Raw genomic sequence first — 25,805 nt, forward strand, 5'->3', positions numbered from 1 at the left:
AAGGACCCCAAGCTAGAAGTGGATGGCATAAATAAATCTTAGAGGTTTCACACATATAAACACAAATATGTAATTTACATTTTCTGGCTCCAAGGCTCTACAATGCAGTCATAACATGAAATTGATTCCTATGAGGAACAGGTTTTTAGGATCTAGAATTCCCAGATAGTAGTCCTACTTTCAGAGAGGGACAGGGGATGGCACTGGCCAATGTAGTGGTCAAGAGCAAGGACCCCTCTCTCATCTTGTGTCTTGTATCAAACAGGCCCAGTCTCAGCCCCAGACCCTCACCTGCTCTATGATCTTGGGCATGGTCCAGCCCCGTACAAGGGGCTTAGGAAGCTGCCACTCAAAAACCAAATAACCTGGCAGAGATTAAGGGATCAATCAAGGGCTTAGGTCATGAGTCTTTTCACTAAGTGGTATATTCTTTTCAGATGAAGTCCATATACCATTCCACATATGTTCACTGGTGTTAGAAAGTGAATTCTGCATGATGGTTTTCCCAATGCCACTACACAATGCTTCTGACAGAACCAGCAAATTAGCAATGCGTCTGTTGTTCCTTGCTATGCCATGCATTTCACCTGGGCCAGAAACCCTCTGTCTACCTTAGCTTGGGCTGCTGCAGCAGAACTCCATAAACCAAGGAGCTTATAAACAACAGAAATTTACTCCTCACGGCCATAGAGGTGGAGAACCCAAGATCAAGGCACAAGAATCAGTGTCTGGTGAGGTCCACTTCCTATTCACAGAGGACACCATTTTGTGGTGCCCTTCCATAGCAGAAGAGGGTCTGAGAGGGTCTCTCCTTGGCCTCTTTCAACGGCACTAACCCTACACAGAAGATCTGCACCCTTAGGACCTACTCACCTCCAAAATGGCCCACCTCCTAATGCTCCTGCCTTGGAGATTAGGATTCCAACATGTGAGTTGTGAGGGGACACCAATATTTGGGCCATGATGTCCCTAATATGAACAAGTATCACGGTTTCTGGAGATCATTCCTGGAAGATCACCACTCTGGAAAGAAGGCATCCCCCATCCACCTGTGTGGCCCTACTCCACCTCCAAGAACTTTTCTCATCTCACAATTTCAAACAAAGCTGTATCTTAGAGACACTGAAGAAGCATCACCTTCTTCAGGTGAGAAGGGCCACTGTGTGGACAGTACATGGGTGTCCATTGCGTTGGGAACCAGGGAAGTGTTGTTATGAGGGCAGACCTGACTGTCACCTGCAGAGTCCCCTCTAGTCAGAAGCAGGGTGGGCAGGAGCATGGCTTCTAGCTTCCCCTCCCTAAACACCCTTCATCCCGCCCTCCACCACTACCCTTTGCTCTCACAGGCAGATGTTGTGTTCATCACATCCCAGTGCCACTACCCAATGCTTCAGAGAGAACCAGCAAATTAGCAATGCATCTGTTGTTCCTTGCTATGCCATGCATTTCACCTGGGCCAGAAACCCTCTGTCTACCTTAGCTTGGGCTGCTGCAGCAGAACTCCTTAAACCGAGGAGCTTATAAACAACAGAAAAGTCTTGCTGTTCTTCCCTGGTCCCTAGTGTTATGCTTTGGATGTGAGGTGTCCCCCCAAATCTCATGTCTGAGACAATGCAAGAAGTTCAGAGGTGAAGTGACAGGGCTTTGAGAGCCTTAATTAATCAGTGAATTAATCCTCTGAAAGGATTGGCTGAGGGGTGACTATTGGCAGGTGGGCTGTGGTTGAGGAGGTGGGACCCTGGGGGGGTGTCTTTGGGTTTATGTTTTGTCCTTGTTGAGCAGAGCTCTTGCTCTGCCTCTTGACCATGTCCTGAATGCTCTTCTCCACCACACTCTTCTCTCATGATGTTCGGCCTCATCTCAGGCCCCAAGGAATGGAGTCAGCCATCTGTGGACTGAGACCTCTGAAACTGTGAGCACACAAACTTTTCCTCCTCGGATTATTCTTGGCAAGCCTTTTGGTTGCCGCAACAAAAAAGCTGACTAAAACACCAGCTCTCAAGAGGTAGTCACTATCCTTCTGAATAAGCCAGAGCTTATAATAAGCAACCTGTCATCTTCCCATGCCTCTGTATAATGAAATAAATACCATGAATGTGTTTGTGTGGTTTTCTAAGTTTTGATGCCCTTTCCCGTGAAGTGGGGATATTTGTGCCTTCTTTCTGCCATTATTGGGAGAGATGAAGAGGACAATGCCTGAAACCACTTGGCTTAGTGCCTGACACCTAAGATCACTGAGCAGAAGCCCCCCTGATATTTTAGAGGCAATGGGGGATGAACCTAGAAAAGACGAACCCAGTAGCAGCAGAAGACAAATACTGAGGAAGGTCATTTGGGTATGTAACTTCAGTAACATCAGTAGGGCAGTCCAGTGTGCACTCCAAACTCACTGGATGCCACCTGCCAAGTAATGCAGAGCAAGGTGACATCAGTGTCATTTTAAAGTCACTGCAAATTCACAAGCACTTGCGTGTTTTCAGCATGGTGGCAGGTTCAAAGCAATGGAAGCCACGTGGAGCTGAGGAGTTCCAGGCACCCTGCCCCCAAAACGTGACAGCTTCGCAATCCACAGCAAAATGGAGAAGATGTTTTGTCCAGATGCAAATGATCAGGGGACAAAGTATCAGAGGGCTCCTCAGCTCTCCAGAAACTCGGGGAGCAAGCTGCCTCAGCTGGTGGCAGAAAACCTGACTTTCTAACCATCTGCCTTAATTCCACCCTGAAGGCCTTGGGTTTTCTTTCCTCATCTTTGTGATTTGCTCCTGAGTCATTTAGCTTTGTGGTGAACCACCTTACAAAGACTCTCCTACCTGACGATCTCAGAACAGTCAGGTGGTTTTACAGCATCCTGACACCATCTTCAGATGCGTGGTCAAAGCCCATAAAGGTACCATCCAACAAGTTGAAAGAGCCTATGCTGCTAGTCTGGCTCAGAGACCTCTCTTCTGTTCCTCCTGTTGAAACTGAGCCATAAAATGGCAACTTCCCTGTTCCTAGAAACTGTTCAAGCCACTTTCAGAACACAGGTGTAGAACTCAGGACCTGACCTAAAATGACCTCAAGAACCTGGTGGAACCAAAAGTCACTGAGGAGCACAAGCTGAGGAATGCCAACAGGGCCCCAAAGACAGGCATGGGTCAACAGCTGCAGGACAGGCCTGAGTGACCTGTTCCCCTAGAGCAGCACATTGGGTGTGGACTAGTCCACCAAGACTCCCAGTTGTAACCACCCAACCCCTATTTCCTCCCACACCAGGCTCCTTAAGTCCCTTCTCTATCTGCCAATGGGGGGAGAGAACCAAGCTTGCCTCCTCTCTCCCTCCTTGTCAGTCTGCCATCAGTGAATAGCTTTCTTTTTGCAAAAGCCCAGTGCATAGTCCAGGCTTCTGTGTATTGGGCAGTGAGCCCTTGCTCAGCATCACTGTTGGGTTTATGGTCCTGGGAAAAATTAAGAAAGACTATCAAAGATGATATATCATATTTCCGTGACCCAAAATTCTGTCTGCTGGTGAGTCAGTGAGCCCAGTGAATTTAGCTGCGTTTCTGATATGCACTGTCTGATTTTATTTTTCTGGCACACGACACTGACACCGAGCGCACCATCCATATGAAGTCTTGTTTACTGCCATATGGATTTCAGTGAACACGCTTAACAAAGGACATTTTTGGTGGTTGTTGTTATTATTCTTCCCCCTCACCCAGATGCTGAGTGTCTAGTCGCTGACCTAAGGATGACTTCATGGGGCACTTTGCCATCCCTGTGCCTTTCCAGGGTCTCTAAACATGGGCACCAGACATGGCCTTGGTCACATGATGAGGTGCCAGGAGAGAGGTAGTGTAGGGGTCTGGCAGAGGCAGGAAGTCAAGATCTCCAACCGTTTTTCAGCTGCGTGACTCCCGGTCTCTACCCTCCAGTTTGCTCAGCTAAAGGTAGAGGGGTGGCCCAATCAGCTCCCCAGCTTCCCCCTCACTGTAATAATAATCCACGTTTTCCAGATACTTACTAACTGTGTGACCTTGGGCTGGAGAATTGACCTCAGAGCTATGTTCTCCTCATTGGTGTGAAGTTCAGATTGCACTTAGGAGAATGCCTGGTGCAGACAGGCAGTGGATAATTACAATACTAACAAGTTGAAACACAGCCAGAATAAGAACTAGCATCTCTGGACTCACTGGGCTCCCTGTGCAATCCCCCTGGAATCCAGCAGCTGCTTTGAAGACAGCAGTCAGCAGAGAAGTCAGTTTGCTAAGTACTGTCCCAGGGCATAAGTCACGAGACCCCTGAAGCCCCAGCCAACTCCCTGGCCCACCCTGGCCCACTCATCCCCAGAGGGGAAGCAGAGACTACATTTCAGAAAAGAGCCCTGGAAGGCAAGGTTGGGGATGGGCTGATTCCCAGCTCTCAGAGATGCTGTCTGAAGGGGGCTCTGTGCTTCTTCACATCCCACCCTCTCACTCTAACAGAGGAGGAAGGAGAGACAGAGAGGGAGGTGACTCGCTGCAAATCACACACCATGCTGTGGAAGAATCTATATCAGACTTTGCTAACAAATGCCAACTGCCAGTCAATGTGTCAACTGAGGACAGAGGTGGGAGTGTCAGTCCTCCTGGCTCTCTGCCTCTGCTTGCAGCACCAAGTGACAAAGGAGGCTTCCTGGCTGTAGCTGTGTCCCCACGGCCACAGGACCTAGAATGCATGACTTCAGGCGTGGCCCTGGGCACCAAGAAGGTGCCTCAGGTGTCAGAAGAAGAAACTAATAGTAGAACATGTTAGGCCTCCCACAAATCCTCCAGGCCTCTGCTTGTTCAGGCCTGCTGCCACTACCAGCTCTGTCCTCATGACCTTCCCTACAAATTCCACAGCCGTCCCTGACTGCCCAAATTTCCCAGGTGGGTCTCCCCTCACATCTACCACACCTGCTGTTTGAGCATCCTCTGCATGTCTGACCATGCATGCACCCTTCAATGACTCCGTCCCCTACACACACTTTTTGAACATGGTGGTCCTCAAACTGCTTCTCCAGCTCTCTTTGCCACGCTCTTGAATGCCATCATTATTAAACACTATGAATCACCACATGTGAAGCAAGCATTCTCCTCCACATCTGTTCATGCTCTTCACCCTGCTTGGGAGGCCCTGCACAAAGCTCCACTACTTGGTTGAAGCTCAAGAGCCAACTTCTCCAACAGACTCTTCATGAATCTCCAAGACATGTGAACCCTGCCTCCCACTTCTCCCAGCTGCCATTTCCTGTCTCCACCTTCTCTCTTCCTGTGAATACTTCATACGCTTCGACCACTTGAGTGAAGAACATGCACTCAGGCTGGACACAGTGCAGAGCACCTCTTCTCCCCACCAGAATCTTCGTCGGGTAGCAGCATGCCAGCATACACCTCCCCCAAACCCAAGTCCCCGCCACCTTCCCTTGGAGGAGTGCAATCAAGGCAAGTGCTTACCTTTTCACCCTTTTCTCCTTGGACAAAGGGTCCTCTGCCCTAGGAAAAGGAAATCAGAAAGCCAAGTTTACTTCCCCAAGGCTTGGTATCACCCTGAGACCCCAAAGGCTGGATGCTTTCATCAGCTCTGCAGGAGCCTCTGAAAGAGATGAACTATTATGTATTGAATATGGATTCTCCTGAGTGCCATCTCACTTAATTTTCCAGTATTTCAATATCACAGGAACTCTTCTTTGCTTCCACGACAGCTTTCATGACACATAATTTGTACACTGTGTAATTCACTCATTTCAAGAGTCCACTTCAAGTTTTCATTTATTTAGGGAGCTGTGAAATGATCACCACAATCAACTTTAGAACATTTCCATCACTTCAAAAGGAACCCTCTCCAGTTAGCAGTTACTCCCCACTCCCCTATCCTCAGTCCCAGGCATGCTCTCATCTATTTTCTCTCCCCATAGATGTGCCTATTCTAGACATTCTGTGTGCATGGAAGCATGCAACAGGAAGCCTTTCATGACTAGCTTCTTTCATTTGGCAAGGTCTTTTCAAGAATCAGCCAGGTAATACCATGTAGCAGACTTCATCTCCTGCAGACTAACATGATGAGGCATGGATACAGCACATCCCATTTATTCATGGTTCAGGTGATGAGCCATGGGTTATTTCACCTCTTAGTAAACATAAATAATGTTGCTATAAACATGTGTGTGTGTGTTTCTCTGTGGCCATATGCTTATGTGTCTTTGAAATATATATCAAGGAGTGCAGTTGAATTGTTGAGTCAGATGGTGCCTTCGTGTTTAAACTGTTGAGAACTGTAAGTCTGCTCCAAAGCAGCTGCACCATTTCATGCCAGCAAAGTATGAAGCTCCTATTTCCCTGCATTCCTCCTGGCTCTGTCCATTACTGAAAGTGAGCAATGGAAGTGTCCAGCCATCTGTATTGCATCATCCATTTTTCCTGTCAATCTTATCAGTGGTATTGTGTATTCTGGAGTTCTGCTATTAGGTGCTATGTGTTAATAATTGTTCCTTATTCATTTCCAAAGGCACATCTTTTTATTATTATAAAATATCCCTCTTTATTTTCTACTTTTGTTTGAAAGTCTATTTTGTCCAAAATTGAAATAATTACTCCATTTTTTATGTCCTTTTGGTTTCAGAGTATTTATTTTCCATCCTTCTACTTTCTACCTATTTGTATCTTTTGGGTTTTCCATTTTGTTAAGCTTTGCAGTCCTGGGAATGGGCCCAAGGCCTTGCCCATGAAAGGAGAGAACTCTATGTGTGTCTCTGTGTCCCCTATGGACAGGACGGTAGCTGGATCTTGTTTCTATATTCTGTCTGAAAATCCCTGCTCTTTGCTTGGCTCATTCAATACATTCACACATAATTCTATTTCTGACATCCAGACCACTCCCTCCTTGTTTTCTAGGTCTCTTGCTCCTTTATTTCTCCTCTACTCCTCTCAGAGGCAGTGAATGCTGTCTAGCTGCATTTTTACTTCCTTCATGATATTTTCACCGTGTGGTTTTGGGTGCTCAGGGCTCAGATTAAAACAGATGAAGTTAAAACATATGAAGATGGCAGAAGAGTGCCTGCCATTGGGGACAGTCACTCAGAGGTCAATGATCAGTGCCATTCCCATTAGAGATGCAATAAGACTATCTCAAAAGTTATAACAACTAACAGAATCACACAAAGCACCTGCAAGGAGTGGATTGGATGGTTACAGTGACATGGGTGAAGGCAGTGGAGATCTGGGTGAATTCTTCTGTGAAGGGACTTTGGGGTTCCCTCCTGATGGTGAGAACCTAGAAGGAACCAACTATGATCCCACACACCCAAAAAGGCAATTGTCATTCACAAACAGCATTTTGTAAGCAAAACAGTTGTCATGCTTCCCTCCCGTTTGGCCAATGGGGTAAATGAGACTGTCAGTTAAGACACCTGCCCAAGGTCACAACTGATGCCAAGGACAAGTTTTGAGGTTCATCTGTCACCAAAGTATATCACTGATGCTACCCACTGCTGCGATTGTGGCAGCAATGATGGCCCTTGCTAGACTTCCCGCCCTGTTCTAGGTCATTGGTGAGCATTAACTCACTAAATCCTCAAACTGCCGCTGAGCAGGTTGCTTATCATCCCCATGTCACAGACAAGAAAACGGATAACAGAGAGGTTAGGTATCTTGGTGAAGCCAGATACTCCACAGCTCTTGGGCTCCTGAATTGTGTGTGGTTTTTCATCTTTCCTGACCCACCACCAGGCAGAAAAGGGTGCAGGAGAAAACAGGGTGGGTGGAGGAGAAATTATTCTTGGCAGAAGAAAGAGCATGTACAATGGCCAGAGTGAGGGAAGACCCCATGAAATGGCCAATATGAGCAACCACAACAGTATGAATTTGGAGGTACAGAATTCTGGGGATGGGTGAAGGGGCAAGAGACCAGGACAGAAAGCCACTAGGGCAATGTCCAGAATGAAGGGAGATGGGTCTCCTCCAATGGGTGGAATGGGCTTGGTGCCTGGCTCTCACCGGGTCTTCAGCACAGGCTGATTGGCATGATCAGGGCCCTGGTCTCCCACACCAGCCATATGGCCCAACCGCACAGAGAAGCAGCATGTGACTTACCATGTCCCCTTTCTCTCCCTTGGGTCCAGGAGCACCCAGTGGCCCAGTGGCTCCTATGTCTCCCTAAGGGGGTGAACCCAGAAATAAGCATTGAGTTAGCTGCGGATAGTTCTGCACTCAGGCTGCCCACCACCAACCTTGTCTGAATCCCTAGGAGCAGCTGATGCCATCTCTGCCAACTGCATAATGAGGTCACAAGTCCTACCCCTACAGAGGGAGGGGATCTAAGTCACCCAAACATTACTCGCATGCACCATCTGCATGCACCACCAAACCTGGGCACTTGAGGACAAGACCCAACCACCCTCTAACCCTGTGTCAACTTCAGTGCCTGGCCCTTAGCAGGTGCTCAATTGTGATGTGACAGGTGGACTCAAAACCAGGAGAGGCAGGAGGAGGGACCAAGAGGGAGAGGAAGAGACAGAGGTGGGTCAGGGGAGATGAATGGAGAGCAGAAGGGGGAGAGGGGAGCCTGGCAGATGGAATCTAGTGGAGAAAGGGAAGGAGCAGACGTGAGGAACCCCGCTATCCCCAGGTTCTCCACCACCACACCTAGCCCCTTCCCCAGGCAGCACACTGGGTGACACTACACACTGGTGTGGAACTCTCCCACTCCCTGACCATACCAATTGGCACCTTGGGGACTCAGTTTTCCAAGACAAACAGTGATGGGAGAAAATGTCACCATGGGGGATGAAAGGGGGGAAGGAGATGGCCCATGACTGAGAATGGGGGCCCACAGGGGAATACCTGGCTTTGTATGACTATGGAATTCACCTATTTTATATACAAGAATTTTATGCAATTTAAATAAATTTTAAAAACCCAATTTCTTAAAAATATCTGGAGCACATGGGCTTGTAGGGCCTTATGGAATTTTAACCATCCCTGGAGGGTTGGATCTGTGAGAGCAGATGTGCTCTTAGCTGGGGTCTGGCCATCTTGCCCTTGCATACTCAAGAACATTCAGCCTAAGGAAAGGAGTCTAAAGCAGTTCAGAGACTCACAGGTCCAAATCTGACACCTCTGGCTCTTACCCTAGCCTTTCAACCAGCAAGAGGGCAAGATGAGAGCAGGACAGACATTTAAAACCCTCTGTCACCCTGACAGCGTGGAGCAAGGACTACACAGGCCACAAAGGGCACCCCTGCCATGCCAGTACTGACCTTCAGACCAGGGAGTCCCACAGCGCCATCTGCACCCTTCTCGCCCTAAAGGAAGACAGACAATCAAGTAAGCCTCAATTTTTATTGTCCCCTTCTCATATCATGAGCTGGTTTGCCACCCCATGTACTGAAAATCCAGCCTTGAAGGAAGCCAAGTACTGACCAGAGGCTGGATAAGAGAACTGGCTGACCAGCCAAGAGCCCGGGTTCTTTGAACTGCAGACCTACCTAGGGAATTCTGAACATGGCCTCCAGAGGTGGGCATCAGAGGGTAAAGAGAAACAAGCAAACCCAGGAGCAGAAAGACAAATGCACAAGCCCTTACTTACACCTGAAATCCCCAAATACCAAACACAGAAGCAGAGAGTGGCTTCCACGGCTGGGAGTGGGAGAATGGGGAGGGACACATTTGTCACAGGGCACAAAGTTTCAGACAGGAAGAATAAATGCTAAGCACAATTTGTTAATTAGCTTGATTCACTCATTTCACATTTTTATGGTGCCAGCGATTGAAACCAGGGGTGCTCAACCACTGAGCCACATCCCCAGTCCTTATTTTTTTTTTTTACTTTTTTATTTTGAGACAGGTTCTCACTAAGTTTCTTAGGGCCTCACCAAGTTGCTGAGGCTGGCCTTGAACTTGCAATCTTCCTGCCTCAGCCTCCTGAGTCACTAGGATTACATGTGTATGCCACTGTGCTTGGATACTCATTCTACATTGTATACATACATTATAGCATCCATCTGTGCCTCACAAATACATGCAACTGCAATTTTTCTATATCAAATGTAAACAAATATAAACAAAATGCTTTCCATGGACTATTTTTTGCCCCAAAATATGTCATCAATTCAATTAAAAAGAAAATTACATTGGCTGCTATTGGTCCATGTCATTATTCCTCACTAAAATACAAAGCACAACATATTTATTGGCAATTTCTCAAAGCAAACTGTTCAGGTTTTTAAACGGGAAAAACGATCTTGTTACTGGATTTAAAAATGTGATCTGCAGCTGGTGACTACCTGTAAGTACTCCATACAGGAGACAAATACAACCTGGCTCATATGATTGTTTAGGTGGATCTATCACCCCATTAATGAAGGTGACCCCACACCCATTCCCACACATGCTCCCTCCACTAACAGCCCACACTCTGGTCACAGCTACACATGTGATTACTTCAGGAGCACATAGCTTCCAAGTGCATTCACAGAGGACCTCTGTACCTGCAAAGGAAGATTAATAATTTTGTGTGTACTTGACCTTTCAGAGTGTCCCCCACAAGGCCTTGGACACATTTATGCTCACCACAATATTGATCATAGAGATATAAGCAGACCAAGAAGGCACTGTGCTGGCCTTGGTGAGTAATGGACAGGTTTGGCAAACCAAATGGAAGATTCAATCCCTTGGAACAAAAGCCAGGCTGTGGCCAAAGCTCTGCCCTGAGGAGAGAACTCTGACCACCTGGGCCCCTGTGCTGTGGTTCTCACAGAAATGCAGATGGAGGCAGAGGCCACACCTGCTTCACCAGCTGATTGTGAGGCTCCTCTACCTGACCCTTTCCCACCTTCCCACCTTCCTGTGCCTGGGAAGCTTTGGAGCAGGCCTGAGGGTAAACTCCCAAGGGTGAGCCAGGAGTCTGAGCTCCCGGTTCCCTAACCAGACTCTAGGATTTTCGAGAGACATAGTCTGTCTTAAAAGTCTCCCTGTGCAATAGGATGCCATGCACATACTGGACACTTATGTCTAAGGTCAGGAATAAGAAATGATGGGCTGAATAAAGAATGGGTCACTGAGTGATGCCGTCCAGAATGTATGGCTGATACTGTGTCAGCTGACTAATGAGCTTCAACGGCAGGACCTTGTCCTGCCAAGAGGAAGAGAGGCTGTGTGCCTTTATCCCTCACTCCCACCTGTCCCTCCAGCTACCCACCCATCCACCTTTCCAAACACTGGCCACTTATCCACCCATTCAGATATTAATGAACAGCCTTCTCTAAACCAGGAGAAGCAGTAGTCCCCCAAAATACAGACAAGTAATGATTCAGGATGGTCCTCCAGAAGTAGGACTTACGGGAACTAAGACCAGGGGCCAGCATGGTCATTGTTCTGGCAGGTGGAAGTCAGGGAGAAGAAAGGGACTTAATGCCTTGGAAACACCAGGTACTCAGTAAAGACTGCCTGGGTGGATGGTGATAATTAGAGGGAAGGAGGGGGAATCAGCAAGGGTTCCTTGGCCATGTCTTAGAAGATCAGATGTAGTCAGGGAGAGGACCCAAAGGGTAGGGAAAAGAGTTCCAGGTCAAAGCTGCTCCATATGCCAATGCCAGAAGGCAGGGAAAACTGCAGCCCCTCCAAGGAACCATAGTTACTGCCAGACACCTGGAAGGGGAACATGTGGGATGAGGCTATTTGGCACCTGGGCCCCAGCATGGGTCATGCAGGGTGGAAAAGTGGAGGTGTGTCCTGAAACCACACCAAGGAGATCAGGGGAGGGCTAGAGAGTGGGGAGCCACAGGAAAGGGAAGCCAGGACTGCTGGACCCCAGACTCCCCTGCTGAGGTCCTGCCAGGGCATGGCCTGGCTCCAAGGGGAGCTGTGGCCTGGGCAGAGCTGGTTTGGCAGAGCTCCCAGTCTGTGCATGGTGGCTAGAGATTAAAACCTCTCCAGACCATTGCCCTTCTCACTGGGGGTTACAAAGGCAACAGGATTCAGAAGGATTGGGGTTTACACAGCTGCTTCTGTTATTTTGTTGGCATGCAGAACCAACCCGCAGACCTGAGCAGATCTGAGCCGCCTGGTTGCAGGAGGAGCCAGCCCCCTGTGCTGTGTGCACACACCTTGCTCCTTCCTCTGTCTGTTCCACCCTAACCTGGGCATCAGGTTAAGGCTCTTAACTTCATCTGTGACACCCAAAAGTCCCCAGCTTGGGGCACAATGGGCTGGCTTTTGATTAGGCCTTTGGCAAGTTGGGCCAGGGATGGGCAAGCCCATTTGACTTAGAGTTCCTAAGGGCCCTTCCTCCCTCCCTAGGGTTTGGCCCCCTGGGGTCTGGCTTTCTGGGTAAAGCAAAAATAAAGAGGGAGCGTGTGAAAACTAACAGAGGAGAGGAGACAAGGAAAGGGAGAATATGCCAGGACACCTTGCCAAGAGGACTATGAAAAACACATCCCAAATGTGGCTGCGCCGGCAACCTACAACCACATTTTAGCTTTTGGTCTTAGTACTCCCAGCCCCACAGAACCATCGCATCCTTCCTCTATGCTGGCCTATCCCTGGCAGGTGCAGGTGGAGCTGGAAACAGTGCATGCTGAGGTCAAGGACCCTGGGGTGATGGTCTACCAGACTCCAGAAACCTTCCTTGCACAGTTCTACTTTGGTTTATCCTTTGTGAATATGTTTTGGTTCTCTCAGCTCCAACAGTGAGAAACACTTTTCTTATCAAGGGCCACTAGTCTACTGAAAAAGCAGACAAATCAGAGCCTCAGGCACATGAGGAGACATAGCCCAATGGATGGTGGCAGTGATGTTCCTAGAAATGCACTGCTTTTCAAAATTGGGAACAAATACATTTCACTGTTATACACAGACTCGGATTATAGAGTGTGGCTGATTAAAGGAATTGTTGAGAAGAAATTGCAGAGCATGCCCAAACCCTCACTCATGGTCCTGTTCTGGGTCTTACTCAGCAACATATCTCATTGGACTTAGCTGCACATGAGTGGAGAGGACACAAATCAGAGCCACAGAAATCCCAGGACACCATTAATAACCTTAGGAAAACATTAATTCGAGCTGGGTCTGAGCATCTCCCCTTCTGGTGGATTCCAAAATTAAAAACAAAAACAAAAACAAAAACAGGAGATCCAACAAACATGAATAGTGTTCTGGCTGAAAGCCATTGTGAGCTTGGGGGCATCCTAACCCAGTGACCAGATGCATGATGGGAAACTCCCACCTCACTGCCCCCACCGTGGTTCTGAGGACCAGCCCTGTCCCACTCATCTCTGGGGCTGCAAGCTGGGAACCAAGGGTAGACTCCAGATGGATGGTACCTTTTCTCCAGGGGGGCAGGAGCAGTTGATGGTCTTCAAGAACCCAATCTGTTCACTGACAGGGGTGGGTGGTTGCAGGGGTGGAGGTGGAGGCTCTGTCACCACGATCACCTGGCACTGGAAGGAAAGGCCAGTGGGTCAGAATCTGCTTGCTCATCCAACCACTGCTCCCTGGTGAGGGGCAAGGTCTCTGGAGCTTCCAAGGAGCCAGGGAAGCGAAGGGAACCAGACGACCGTGAGCATCCTGAGTATGTGGTGCAGCAGGAGGGCCAGGTCTGTCTGACACTGGGCTCCTGGCTGATCAGTCCAGCCTCAACCCCTCCTCTGGCCGACTGGGAAACCTACAGGAACCACTGAACCCTTGAGCATCAGTGTTCATCTGCTAGATAGGCACAGGGTGTTTTCTTCACAATATCATCAGAGGATTTAATGAGACAAATGGGAAAATGTCTCCTGGGGGTCTTGCACCTGGTAGGTGGTGTCTGAGCCTCACCACCTCCTCCTCTTCCTTCTATCCTCTTGCACACTATCATTTCTCCTCTCCTTCCTTTCTTCCCTCCCCTCTCTTTCCACAACCAAGCCCATAACCTGCACACCACAAGGGTGCTGAGACAGGCAGCGATCATGCACTTACTGAGCCCTGGGGACTGGGCCAGTCAAGTGTTGTGCACTGTGTGTGGATTTTACCCTTCAGCACCAGAAAGTGGGTGATTCCCGTCTCTGGAGAAAGCCTTGGAACTAGGATTTGGTTGGGGGAGACACTGAAAGGGGTAGGTGGTGAGTTACGAACGGGAGCAGATCCTGTATGGAGGGGCCAAAGGGGCCACCTCTGGTCTCTGGGGCCATCCATGTCCTGATCTCCCTGTCTCACTGCCCCCCCCGGGGCACTGCAGCCTCCCCAGCCTCTGAGCACTGGTAGCATGGAGCATTGGTTACTCCCTGGGACACCTTCCAGACTCTGCCTCCCAAGCTCCCCAAAGCTGGGCTTCATCACTTGATCGACAGCTTTGGGGCCCCCCCTGACTGATGGCCAGACTGCAGCAACCCCTAGAGGACCTGTTTCACTCAGCTCCCTGAGCCCCATGCTGTGTGGACAGGAACCCAAACACGAGCACCCAGCTCCCCACAGACCCATCCTGAAGGCCAACGCCCCCCCAACCCTGGCTTCCCCTTCCTAAGCCCTGGACCCCTCCCTCTGCAGCCCCTGCCCAGGAATCTGCCCACCGGTCCCGAGGGGATGTCACAGCAAGTCTCCAGCTCCGCGTGTCTCGCATCACAGTAAATCACAATCCGCTGTAAGTCAAACTGGAAAGGAACGGGGAGAGCCAATGAGTTTTAGGGGCCTTGGAACCCAGAAACCTTCATGGTGCCCAACAGGTCCTGTCCAGGCCCCACTTCCTCCTCCGGGGCCCGCCTACCCTGAGTTCCACTATAGGACTTCAGAGGGAGCCTAAGCATCATCTATGCATCTTTCCCCTTTCTAAAGAGAGAGTCCACTTGTAAGGGAGGCGGGGGGCTTTCCTTCTTTGTACTCTGCAGGGAATGTGGCCTCTGCCACATGTGTGAGCACACCTTCCTCCCCTCCCATGTCACCGTGACTTCAGGTAAGAAAGCCCCACGATGCAGCTGCACCAGCTCTGAGAGTTCTGCATGCTGCTGTTTCAACCTCTCTGGGCCATTGCACTCTGTAGGCTAAGTGAAGCCCTGCACGGGCCCTGGGACTCACGTCAATGGGCACGCTGTCATACAGACGCTTGCCAATCACAGTCTTGCCCTGGATGTCGATGTTCTCTCTCTCCTGGATGGGCAGCGTCTGCACCAGTGCACAGTCGATGTAGAGGGAGACGTTCTGGGCCTGGATGCTCAGGGCCACCTTGTGCCAGTCTCGGTCAAAGAGGTCACTGACCCGGGAACCTCGGAAGACCACCCTGACGGCATCTGTCATGGCACCGACGGCACTGTACTCCACAGCCTTGTTCTCACCGTCCAGCCGGATGGAGACCTGGGAAGAGGCACCAGAGACTCCTAGAGCACCTAATAGGCTTTAGCTTCATGGGACCATGCAACAGGAGAAGTGCAGGGGATGGCAGAGGCCGGCCCCATCAAGCTGAGTCAGAGCCTCGCTGTGACTCCTACCTGCTCAACTGCTGTCTGACCTCAGGCCAGTCACGTCACCTCTCTGAGCTTTCTCCATGGTGCAAGGGCATCAGGAGCTGCCCTGAGCCCCAGGTCAAGTGGAATAACCACTCATGTCAGCCTAGGGGCCCCAAACTCACCTGCCTGGAGGGGCTATGCAGGTAAGAGAGGCTTTGTAACAGGCAGGTCAACTGGTGCGGAGGAAGTGAAGTCACAAGACCACCCAGAAATCCAAGCTAGCTTCAGGGTCTCTTACAACCCTGGGTGGGCTAAACCAAACATGTTGTGTGGGGTGCTGGGTACCAGACTGGCCATGTCTGTCAACCAGCACTGTCTGTCACCCTGAAGATTCGGTAGGAGCTCCAGTGGAGTAAGCCCCTTGGTGGCAGAGGCTCCTCATCTGGGTCATTGGAGAAGACAGCCTGTGCGCAATGCCTCTGGCCGAGGGCCAGCTTGGAAGAAAGCTCTGCTTGTGTTTGCTCTGTAAGAATGAATGGCTGAACACGTTCCCAGCCGCACGCTCTTTCTTCATCCTCTCTACAGAACTCGCGGAACATCCTCTGTGACAGGCAAGTCCAGCAACAATGGAGCAGAGGGAAACTTCACTGGGGCATGAACGTGGGGGACGTGCAGTGAGAATTCATGGAGTGGATGAGTGGAAGGGCACATGCCTGCTCCTCCTCTGTGGCGTCCGTCTTCCTCTGCCCTGACCCGCCCGCGGGCTCCCTGAACCCAGAGTCTGACCTGCAAGGCTCCACCCCTTTGGCTCCTGAGCCCTTGGCCTGCAGTTGAGGTTAGCCCCACAAAGCCCACTGGAGCGGAGATCAAAGGGCAGCAGGAGAAAGGGGCGGCCATCTGTTGCCCCACCTCCTGGCTTCCCTAGGCCTCCAGAGTGGCCATTCCTCCCTGTGCCATGGCTCCTTGGGGGCCTCCCTGCTCACCATCTCACCAGACACACATCTTCCCAGGTAGCGGCTTGCCCAGAGTTCCTTCTGAACCCCTTAACACACACCCTCATCCACATTCTCACCTCAAACCCTTCCTGCTCCATCCAAATGTGCATTAGGAATTTGGGTCCCCTAGGCTGTTGGCTGCCTCACTAACCCAAACCAGTAAGTCACTTTAGAGCTGTGTGGCCTGAGGCAAGTTATTTAACCTCTCTGTACTGCTTCCTCATCTATAAGATGGGAACAACAGTAGTACCTACTTCCTCAACCTGCTGTGAGATGGAAATGAATAAGTATGCGTGTCAACAATCAACAGGGTACTGCTGTGCCAGCACTGTTCCAAACCTTGGTCAGATAACCTGAGCAAGTGACTTCCGAGACACCACTGTACCCAACCCTTCCCCAGTGGACACAAAGCAAGTGGACCCTGAGGTCCCCAGGCATGCTGACTTGCTCACATCTGCATAGCACGCGCTGAGATGTCAGCATGTGGAATCCTCCTCATCTCACGTCCACCTGTTTACTCTCTGCCTTCCTCACCCTCTCCTCTCCTGTTCACCTCTGCAACTCCAGCTCCATGAAGGACACATGGGGGACTCCGTAAAAAATGTAGTGAATGAATGAATGAATGAACAAGTGCACGCAAGTCCTCTGCAGGGACCAGCCTCAGCCAGCATGACACTGCCCAGGCCTTCTGGACACTCTTTCTGGGCACAAGCCCTCAGTATAACCAAGGAGGACCATGGATTAACTAACCGTCTCACTTGTTTATGATCATGGATAGGGTAAAAACAGAGCTGTGGGCCCCACCTAATACTCTAACACTCCTAATGTGCACACTCGAATGCTCTCATGACTAAACATGGTCTTCTCTTTCTTCAGAATAATCTCACAGACTTAACCTGTGTCCCTGCGACCTTCAGGGCTTCCTGAGGACTTGGTCATCCCATGGATGTTTCAATCTCCGTCAGCGTACAGAGCAAGGAAAGGCACCCACAGGCCCACGGAAGCCTCGTGTCTACCAGCACTCACTGGGTGGCTTCGGGAAAGGCACTTCACCTCTCAGACCCATCAGCCAACCCTATTGGTTCCATCTTCAAAACACGTTCTGAGTTTGGTTATTTCTTCCCATTTCTCTGTCCCTGCCTGGTCTGAGTGAGCATCACTCGCCTGGACTATGACCACAGCCTCCTCACCAACGCATCCGCCCCTAAGCATGCACCCAGACAGAGCCCACTCTCCAACACGAAGCCCCACATGCTTCCTCTCAGCTCTTCCTCCATGTCCCATGGTGGGACATGGCAGGCGCCCAGTCCCAGCAGCCAGACCTGAGAAACTGGAGAAGCAAATTCACATAACCAGCAGCCCCTGAGACACATGGACCCTCTGCTCCAGCCACACAGGACTCCTTCCTTTCCCTTTATCATATCTGGAGTGAGTGAGTGCCCCACATGACCACGAGCAAAACTGCTAGCTTCGAAGGGTGCTTGTAAACACCCAGTGAGGTCCGCAGACCACGGCTCTGTCCGCAGGTCTGATGATCCTGTGCCTTAACCCCACGCTGCACACAGCTCACCTCCTGGCAGGCCCATTCCCTGTATTTGGCCTGCAATTCCCAAAGGCACAGAGGTGACCGTGTGGGCAAATCCAGCAAAGGGCACTAAACCAAGGCTTGCCTAGGGAAAGTGAACCGCCAGGTGTCTCTCCAAACATGAGCCACAAGACTTTCGAGGTAAACTCATCCTCTGCGTGGCTCTGCAGTAACAGCCCTGCTCTTTCCGGCAGAAGGAGGACAGGATACCGACGGGGCAGACGGGGATCACACGGCTCTGCAAATGCCATGAAAGAAGAGAACCCAGACAGGGGGTGGTGCGGGCTCACCCACAGGAATGTCATGGCAGGCGCCCAGTCCCACCAGCCAGACCTGAGAAACTGGAGAGGCAAATTCACATAACAGGAGACACAGAAGGACGGGGTTCAGTGGGCTGCCTCCCCTCCAGAAAAGTGGCCTCCCTCCACAGGAGAGTCTCAAGCCCTCCTTCCGCCTTCCGCTCTTGGGAAACACTGGGCCTCTCGGCAGTTACCCCTGAAGATGTGCATGTCTCAGTTGACCAGGGATGCTGCAGAGGTCACTCGGGGCAGGCTTACGGCCGGGCCAGCTGAGCACATAGTGCAAAGCACAGCACGGGAGAGCACGGCCTGGCTTCCCATCTCAACTCTGCGAACGGTTGGGCAAAGTCCTCATCCCCCTGTGGCTCCAACTTCTCCTCTGTGAGAGGCGGACAGGAGAAGCTGCTCAAGGCTGTGATGAGGACTGAGTGAGTTGAGATCACCCAGAGCCATCCCTGGCCCCCACCAAGAGCATGCGCGTGCTGGTACACAGAGTGTGCCTTGCCAGATCCGGCTCCAGTCGCAGGACAGGAACTGGCTGCTTTGGAGGAGTCAAGATGATTGCGACTATGTATCTGTCGAATCACTTGAGCATGTTTTTGTTTTATTTTATCCCCACACAAAAATTTAGACTGTGTCCCCCAGCTGAAGGTGAGCAGCATCTGCACCAGGCTCCGCTTCCAGGAGAGGACACAGATGTGGCCCGTCTGCAAGCTCTGAGAATGAGAGGGTTTGTAGAGAAGGGAAGGTAGAACTGCTTTCATCTCAAGCCAACAGACTGTGTGACGGCTTTGACTTTGAGATTTGGCTTTCCTCACTGAGCTATGTGCCGCTGAAGGGCCATTCTACCCTGGAGACACCCAGAGGTGGGCGAAGACAAAGTTCAGAGCTTCAGTCATAAGAAACCCTAAGAAATCAAAGAAAATCTACTCTATTCATCAGAAGGGACCTGTTCCTGACAAGCTTTTATTATGTATCAGAACTATTCTGGATAATGTTTGCATATGTCATTTTATGTGACTCTTCTAACAACCATTCATGGCAGATAGTCTCTGTTTTCCATTTTCCAGCTGAGAAGCAAGACTCAGAGCAAGTTTGGTCCCAAGGGTCACACTCAGAGAGGAGTGGACACAAGGTCCCACTCAGGTCTATCTGACACTGGCCCATCTCTTCTGCTATGTCACAAAGCTGTGTCACTCATGGCACCAACACAGAGCTGTTGGCCACCTCTCTGCCTGGGCAGGGTCCCTGAGGACAGGAGCTAGGTTCTCTTCCCTGGAATGCCCCGCCCTGGATGATCAGCGAAAGCAGGTCATGTGACTGCTCCCTGAAGGTTCCCTGAGGCTCTGCACACCTGACCCTCTGCCTCTCTAGGTCCGGGACTAAGCTCCTGGAGGAAACACGGTGGCAGATGCCATCCCCGGGGAGAAGGAAACAGCGAGCGCTGGGACCCTTGAGACGCACAGGCTGCCGGTACCTGCGGGATGCCATACTGGTCGATGACCTGCCAGATATACCAGTCTTCTTTCCGAGATGTTTTCCTGAGCCGGAAGGTTGTGACGAAGGCATATTCATCAGGAAGACCTTGGGGAAACACGTCCCTGGGGAGAAACAGACAACACCAAGCTTAGCAAGGAGAGCAGGGCTGGCCGCAGAAGGCCACAAGCCTGTCACCTTGAGTCCTGCCAACCCAACCTCCTGAGTATTTCTACACCCACCTTCTTGGCCTACAAATGCTGCTTCTTCCCGAGGTCAGGAAGAACTTCTGTAGACCCTGAGCTGGTGGCCCTGCATTGCCTTCCCACCCCTGCCCTCGGCACCCTGCAGCACACCCTGCAGTCACTCCGTGGTCACGGTGACTGACCATCAACAAGGAATGCCAAGTGGCCACTCCCCCAGGACCAAGCGCCATGGAGACTCCTCACCATCACCTCTCCCCGCCCTGCTCGTTCTCAGAAGGCCAAACTGCGATGTCTTACACTACTTTGTCCCAGGACACCACGGTCACAATGTCTGTGTCCCCCCACCCCCGCCAAATTCACGTATTGAGACACTAACCCCCAAGATGGGGCTTTGAGGAGGTGAAGGGATCCTGAAGTGGAACCCTCATGGGGAGACTGGGGACTTGTGAACGGTCCCATGGAGCTTGTTCACTCCTCGCCTCGCGTGGGGTTACAGTGAGAAGACCACCATCTGTGGGGATCAGTCTTACCCTCCCTGGCCTCCAGATCTGGGAGAAATGCATTTTTGTTGTTTTGGAACCACCTGGGAAATGGCACTTAGACTGAGGCACAAGACACCCTCTGCTCTCCCTCAAGCCCTGGTTCAGCCCAGCCCACTGTGGGTTACCCCATCACCTGGAGGCGTCCACAATTCCCTGCTCCACCCTAACCAGTCCCAAACTGCCTCTTGTCTTCCAAATTCAGCAATGAAAATTGTTAATTTGCTCCTTCAAGCACCCAGTCATTCAGCAAGATCCCAGCCCCCATCTCTCTGTGCTCCCGGGCATCCTCAGCCCACTGTCCTTCATCTCCACCCATCCCACACACCGAGGCTCCTGAGCAAACTCCCGACCTCTCAGGGCAGCTCCTCACCCCTAACCCGCTGGGATAGCAAAGGACTTGGCATCCCTCCTGGTAGCTGGTGATCTCCTTCACCACAGGGTTCTGGGAAAAGTTATCCACACACTCACTCTCTCCCCATTTGCTCAACTCATGGCCACCTGGCCTCTTTCCCTCCATCCCCCCACATTTTCCTCAAGAGGTCCCCAATGAGGAAATACTTACAAGTCCCTGTCCCTCGGCACCTACCACAGAGCTCAGAGTGTGCAGGTATGCCAACTTTGAACACCGTCAATATTCTGTTTCCGTAGAGAAATCCTTTCCCCGTCCATAATGCAGGGCCTGTATAATTTCCCCAGAGGAAGTGTCCCAGCAGGCCTGGCCACCTAGCAACACCACTGGACCCACTCATTAGATGACAAGAGCATTTCTCCTACCCGAGCTGTCACACACACACACACACACACACACACCCTCCAGCTCCTCCAAATGTTGCAGGGGGAAAGTTCCCCAGGTGGAGACCACAGATCTCTCCTGGACACAAATCCTCTCAAAATGAAGTTTAGCTTACTTTTCTGTAGTGTTTTTTTTTTTTAGATTCAATAAATTACTCACAGATGATCTCTTTGATATAAGATTCTAAGATTTAATTTAAAAATAAGTATTGGTTGAGGGCTCCATGCAGGCCCAACTGATCTGTGATGCACAGGTCACCTCTCCTGTGAAGAAATCACGCAGAAACCATTTGATGCTCACGCTACAGGTGAGGGCACTCAGGCCCTGCAGGTTAACCTGCTGCAGCAGGGCAGAGCCCCCACCCAGGGGCCTGAATGTCGGCTGACTGCGCCTTCATTTTCACCACCACTGGAGGAGGTGGAAACTGTCTGGCCAGACAGCCAGGAAGGGAAGTGGGAGGCAGCTGGGTTCCTGGTTCTCAGATGTGCAGATCCTCAGGGACCCTTCATTTAGCTGTAGAACCTGTGGCCAAAGACTCATCCTCTCGGAACCTTAGTGCACACATCTATGACAGGAGGTGGCCCAGCAGCTATTCAATGTCAGTCCCTGCACTGAGATTTCACCCAGGACCACTCCCAGGCAGAAGAACATCCCATCACTCACAGCACTTGGGAGTACCCAGAATTCAGGGACAGCCTTGCTCACTGCCCACGGGGGAAGACAAGCGTTCCCAGTGTGTCACAGACACAGATTTGGTAGCCACAAATCTCCTCCTTATTTCCTCAGTGAGTCCAACTCTCTTGTTATTTTCTTTCTGAACAGACTCTCTTCTTTTAAGTACATCCACACACACACACACACACACACACACACACACACACATATCCTAAGAAAAAGTCAGTACAGTCAAGGGGGGGAGGCCCTGACAGAATGTTTGAGAAGGAAAATGTCATAATCTAATCCTTTCCGTATGAATTTAGCAGATTATGGGGCAGCAGTGCCAAGGGCAAGGGTCTAGAGCTAGAGGCCCTGAGTGTGAGGCCCCCTTCCTCTTCCCACAACTGTGAGGCTTTGAACCAGTTACTGCCTCATTTAGAGTCTCAAATGTTGAATAGATAAATGAGATTAATGCCTGCCTAGTTTATCTCATTTTATTGTAGTGAGAAATAAATCAGATAAGACACATAAAATGCCCTTTGCATACCCAACAAGAGATCAAAAAGCATACATGTTCAAAGTGTCATCCCTTTTCAAGATGAGTAAAATTACCCTGCAGATTGTGTGTGTGTGTGTGTGTGTATAAATTTCAAAGCTTTAGAAATTAATGCAAATTTTTTCTTCCTTAAAATTTCAGAGCTTCGTGGGCTTGATGTTGTTTCTGGAATTTTGCCATTAAAACAAATGTGAACCATGTAGAAAGTCCTTCTTAGGACAACTGTGAACATAACATGAGCTCAAGTCCATTACCCAGAAACCATGTCCCAGGCAGCATTCCATAGAGCAGCACCTAAAGCAATGTTCAGGTTTGGCTGGGTGTGGTGGCACAAGCCTGTAATCCCAGAACTCAGGAGGCTGAGGCAGAAGATCACAAGTTTGAGGCCAGCCTCGGCATCTTAGCGAGACTCTCAGTCACTTAGCATGACCATGTCTCAAAATAAAAAGTTAAAAGGGTTGGGGTCATGGCTCAGTGGTAGACCACCCCTGGGTTCAATCCCCAGTACCAAACCAAAAATAATAAAATAACACATTCTATTGATGAGGCATCATTAGGAAGTGGGAGGCTCCTGTTGGGCCCTTGCTTCAGATTTGAACTTTCGCTTCCTCTCCTTTGTCTCCTCCTCTCCCAGTCACACTCTCCTGTGAGGAGAAGTTATACGAGGCTTTTTCTATTTACAAGGCCTATGGCTGGGGAATCGCATCGGGGTCATGATGTGAGACGAAGCCTAGAGTCCACCCAACCCCTGCGCTTGCCACCTCCAGGTCAGCAAGAAGCCAGGCTCTGGAGAGGAGGGGATTTGCCTCATTAACTCTCCTTGGGGTCACCTCGTGGAAGGCAGGCGCTGGAGCCACAGATGAGGTGAGCCAGGCCAGGGGCACAGCTGGCATATGGAGGATGCTCACCGAGCTGAAGGACCGCACGTACAAGTGCAAACCCCGACCTGACGTGCGGGCACCTCCCCCAGCTGGCACCTGCAGGGCAGGCACCATGGCTATGGCTCCCCACTCTCTCGCTCAGCACAGATCCGCTGGTCCCCGACTCTGGTTCCGAGCTTCCCCAAGGGGCTTCGGACTGTGCGAGGGGAAGCGGCCTGGGCCTGTCCATGAAGGCCATCTGCACGGCTGATTAACAACAGCAAGTGTGTGCGTGTGTGGTGCAGGAACGCAGGTTGTGAGCAGAGTGCCCAAAGGGACAGCCTTCTGGTCCAGGAGCTCAGAGACAGTGTCCTGGAAACTCCATGGTGAAGCCCTCCCTGAAGGAGGAGGAGAGCAGGGGTCTCAGGTTGGGGAAAGACATCAACAAAGCCGTGGGATGGCAGGTGTCTGTCAGGCTGGCAGAACGGAGATGGGCTGGTGGCAAGGGAGGCCAGGTGGCCAGGTCTCACAGGGGCCATTTGCTTGGAAGCAATTAAAGAGTTTTAAGATGGAGACGGGGTGGCAGCATGCAGCATCATTTCTGCTTTCAAATGATCTGTCTGCAGTGAGAAAAACTGAGCCTTTGTTTGGGATCATGTTTAGCCCTTGACCTGAAACCCACTGGGTGTCAGACGCTGGCCAGACCTTTACACAGATCCTCTCTGGGACAGTGCAGGGCGAGGACATTCCCCTCTGTTGGAAAAGAGAGCACCAAGGCACAGAGGGTGAGACCAGCCCTAGTCAACATGCAGCTGGGACTCCACTGGCCAGAACCGCTGGGTGATTCTGGGATGGACTGTGTCCACATGCATTGCAGCCCTGGTCTGTAGGAGGTGCTATGTACCACTGACCTTTATGTTTGTTACTTAAATTGATAGAAAAATGTATATGATTAATGCCCGATGTGTATGGAGCAATGGGCATAAAAGGACCAGAGAACTGTTAAGTAGGTCAAGAACACTAGAAGGTCAAGGACACAGGTTGGATTTTCAGTCTGTGGTTTCATCTTCCTGGGACCACTGAGGCACCACTGAGCAGGACAAAGCCCAACTCAGCACCTGTGTGCCACTGTAGCTGCCAGTCCCTCTCCTGCCCTTTCCCAAGGCTTCCAGGCTGGGTCTGGAAGGAGATGAAACCACTCACTCTGTCCTCTGCACCACGGGGAAGGATCCCATCCGAACGTAGGAACTCTGTGCTCCGTTCTCTCTCCTCCCCAAGATTTCCTTCACACTGAACAAATCCATCAGGTCAAAACCTGTGCAAAGAGAAGAAGTGGGAGTGAGCTCCACAGAGTGAGAGTGTGAGGGGCAAGGAAGGCACCGTGCTCTCTGGAAGGTGGCCTGCCACCCTGCCAGAGGACAGAGGTGCTGCAAGAATTGATGTCCAGGGAAAACAGGGCCACCCCGACAGAGGGCTCCAACACCCATCCCAGCAAGAAGGTGCAGGGGATGCAGCTGCTGTGCTCCCACAGGAGCGGGAACACCCAGGACATCCTGGATCACAACCAAGCACATGACAAATGGGAGGCGGCTGGTGTCTCCTGCCGCCAGGCCTGGCTGCTGCAGAAGCCCCGAGCACGTGCTGGCTCCACAGCAAACCCTCAATTGAAGGGCTTTCCTTCCTGCTGCTACAATTTTTGTTTTGATTATAGTTTGGTAGCATTTAAGTTTCCCGACTTAAAGATATATCCCAGAGAAGAAGACATTCTTCAGGATACTGCACCAGTGAAAGGTGCTTTTGTTGGGTTAGTTTCCCCCCATAGATGCCCTGAGTGTCATTGTCAATGTAAAGTGATGTGACAAGCAGGGCCTGAGCTGGGTTGAGGGATGGGGTGTAACCTGCCCAGGCCCACATCTGCATCTGTGCGAGGCTGGCAAGTCCCGTCCCAGCAGGAGCCTCCAGCCCTTGCTTGTAGAAGGAAGGCCACAGTGTCCACCAGACAGGGCTGCTGTGACAACTGGATAAGGTCCTGCACACACTCCACAGACAGCCGGAAGTCCACAGAGCTGGAGTGACCAGACGCCGTCCACCACAGCACATCCCGAGCCACATCTCCCTAGGGTGGGATGCTTTACAAAGCTGTCCAGACCCGTCTGGAGGGCTGATGGGTTTTGCAGACCAGCTCCTCAGAGGGGCCCGAGGACGACGCCCACGGTGGAGGCTGACAGCAGACACCACAATGACTGGGGACTGTGGCCTCGGGCCTGGGGCAGCTCTCCCAGGGTAGAGGGAGGCTGAGAGGACAGCCGGGATGAAATAGCTGCGCATCCCCAGGGCGGCACAAGGCTTGCCATCAGTGGCACGTCACCCATGACTTCACTCCAAGTCCCTTGCTCTCTCCACCATTCTAAGATGCTGCCATGG

General features: G+C 51.0%; 1 protein-coding gene across 1 annotated transcript in view; it reads right to left on the reverse strand.

Annotated features, from left to right (window-relative positions):
* The window catches only part of Col22a1 (collagen type XXII alpha 1 chain), a 208,179-nt gene that overhangs the window by 152,687 nt on the left and 29,687 nt on the right, over positions 1-25,805 (reverse strand). Inside the window, exons 4-11 of the mRNA XM_015486301.2 lie at positions 24,585-24,696; positions 19,769-19,892; positions 15,045-15,320; positions 14,543-14,623; positions 13,319-13,435; positions 9,257-9,301; positions 8,091-8,153; positions 5,457-5,495 (exon numbers count right to left, since the gene is read on the reverse strand). Of these exons, the coding sequence (XP_015341787.1) occupies positions 5,457-5,495; positions 8,091-8,153; positions 9,257-9,301; positions 13,319-13,435; positions 14,543-14,623; positions 15,045-15,320; positions 19,769-19,892; positions 24,585-24,696 (857 nt within the window). The remainder of the gene's footprint in view (positions 1-5,456; positions 5,496-8,090; positions 8,154-9,256; positions 9,302-13,318; positions 13,436-14,542; positions 14,624-15,044; positions 15,321-19,768; positions 19,893-24,584; positions 24,697-25,805) is intronic.

Source organism: Marmota marmota, unplaced genomic scaffold (assembly GCF_001458135.2).
Source record: "Marmota marmota marmota unplaced genomic scaffold, marMar, whole genome shotgun sequence".
Taxonomy (NCBI): domain Eukaryota; kingdom Metazoa; phylum Chordata; class Mammalia; order Rodentia; family Sciuridae; genus Marmota; species Marmota marmota.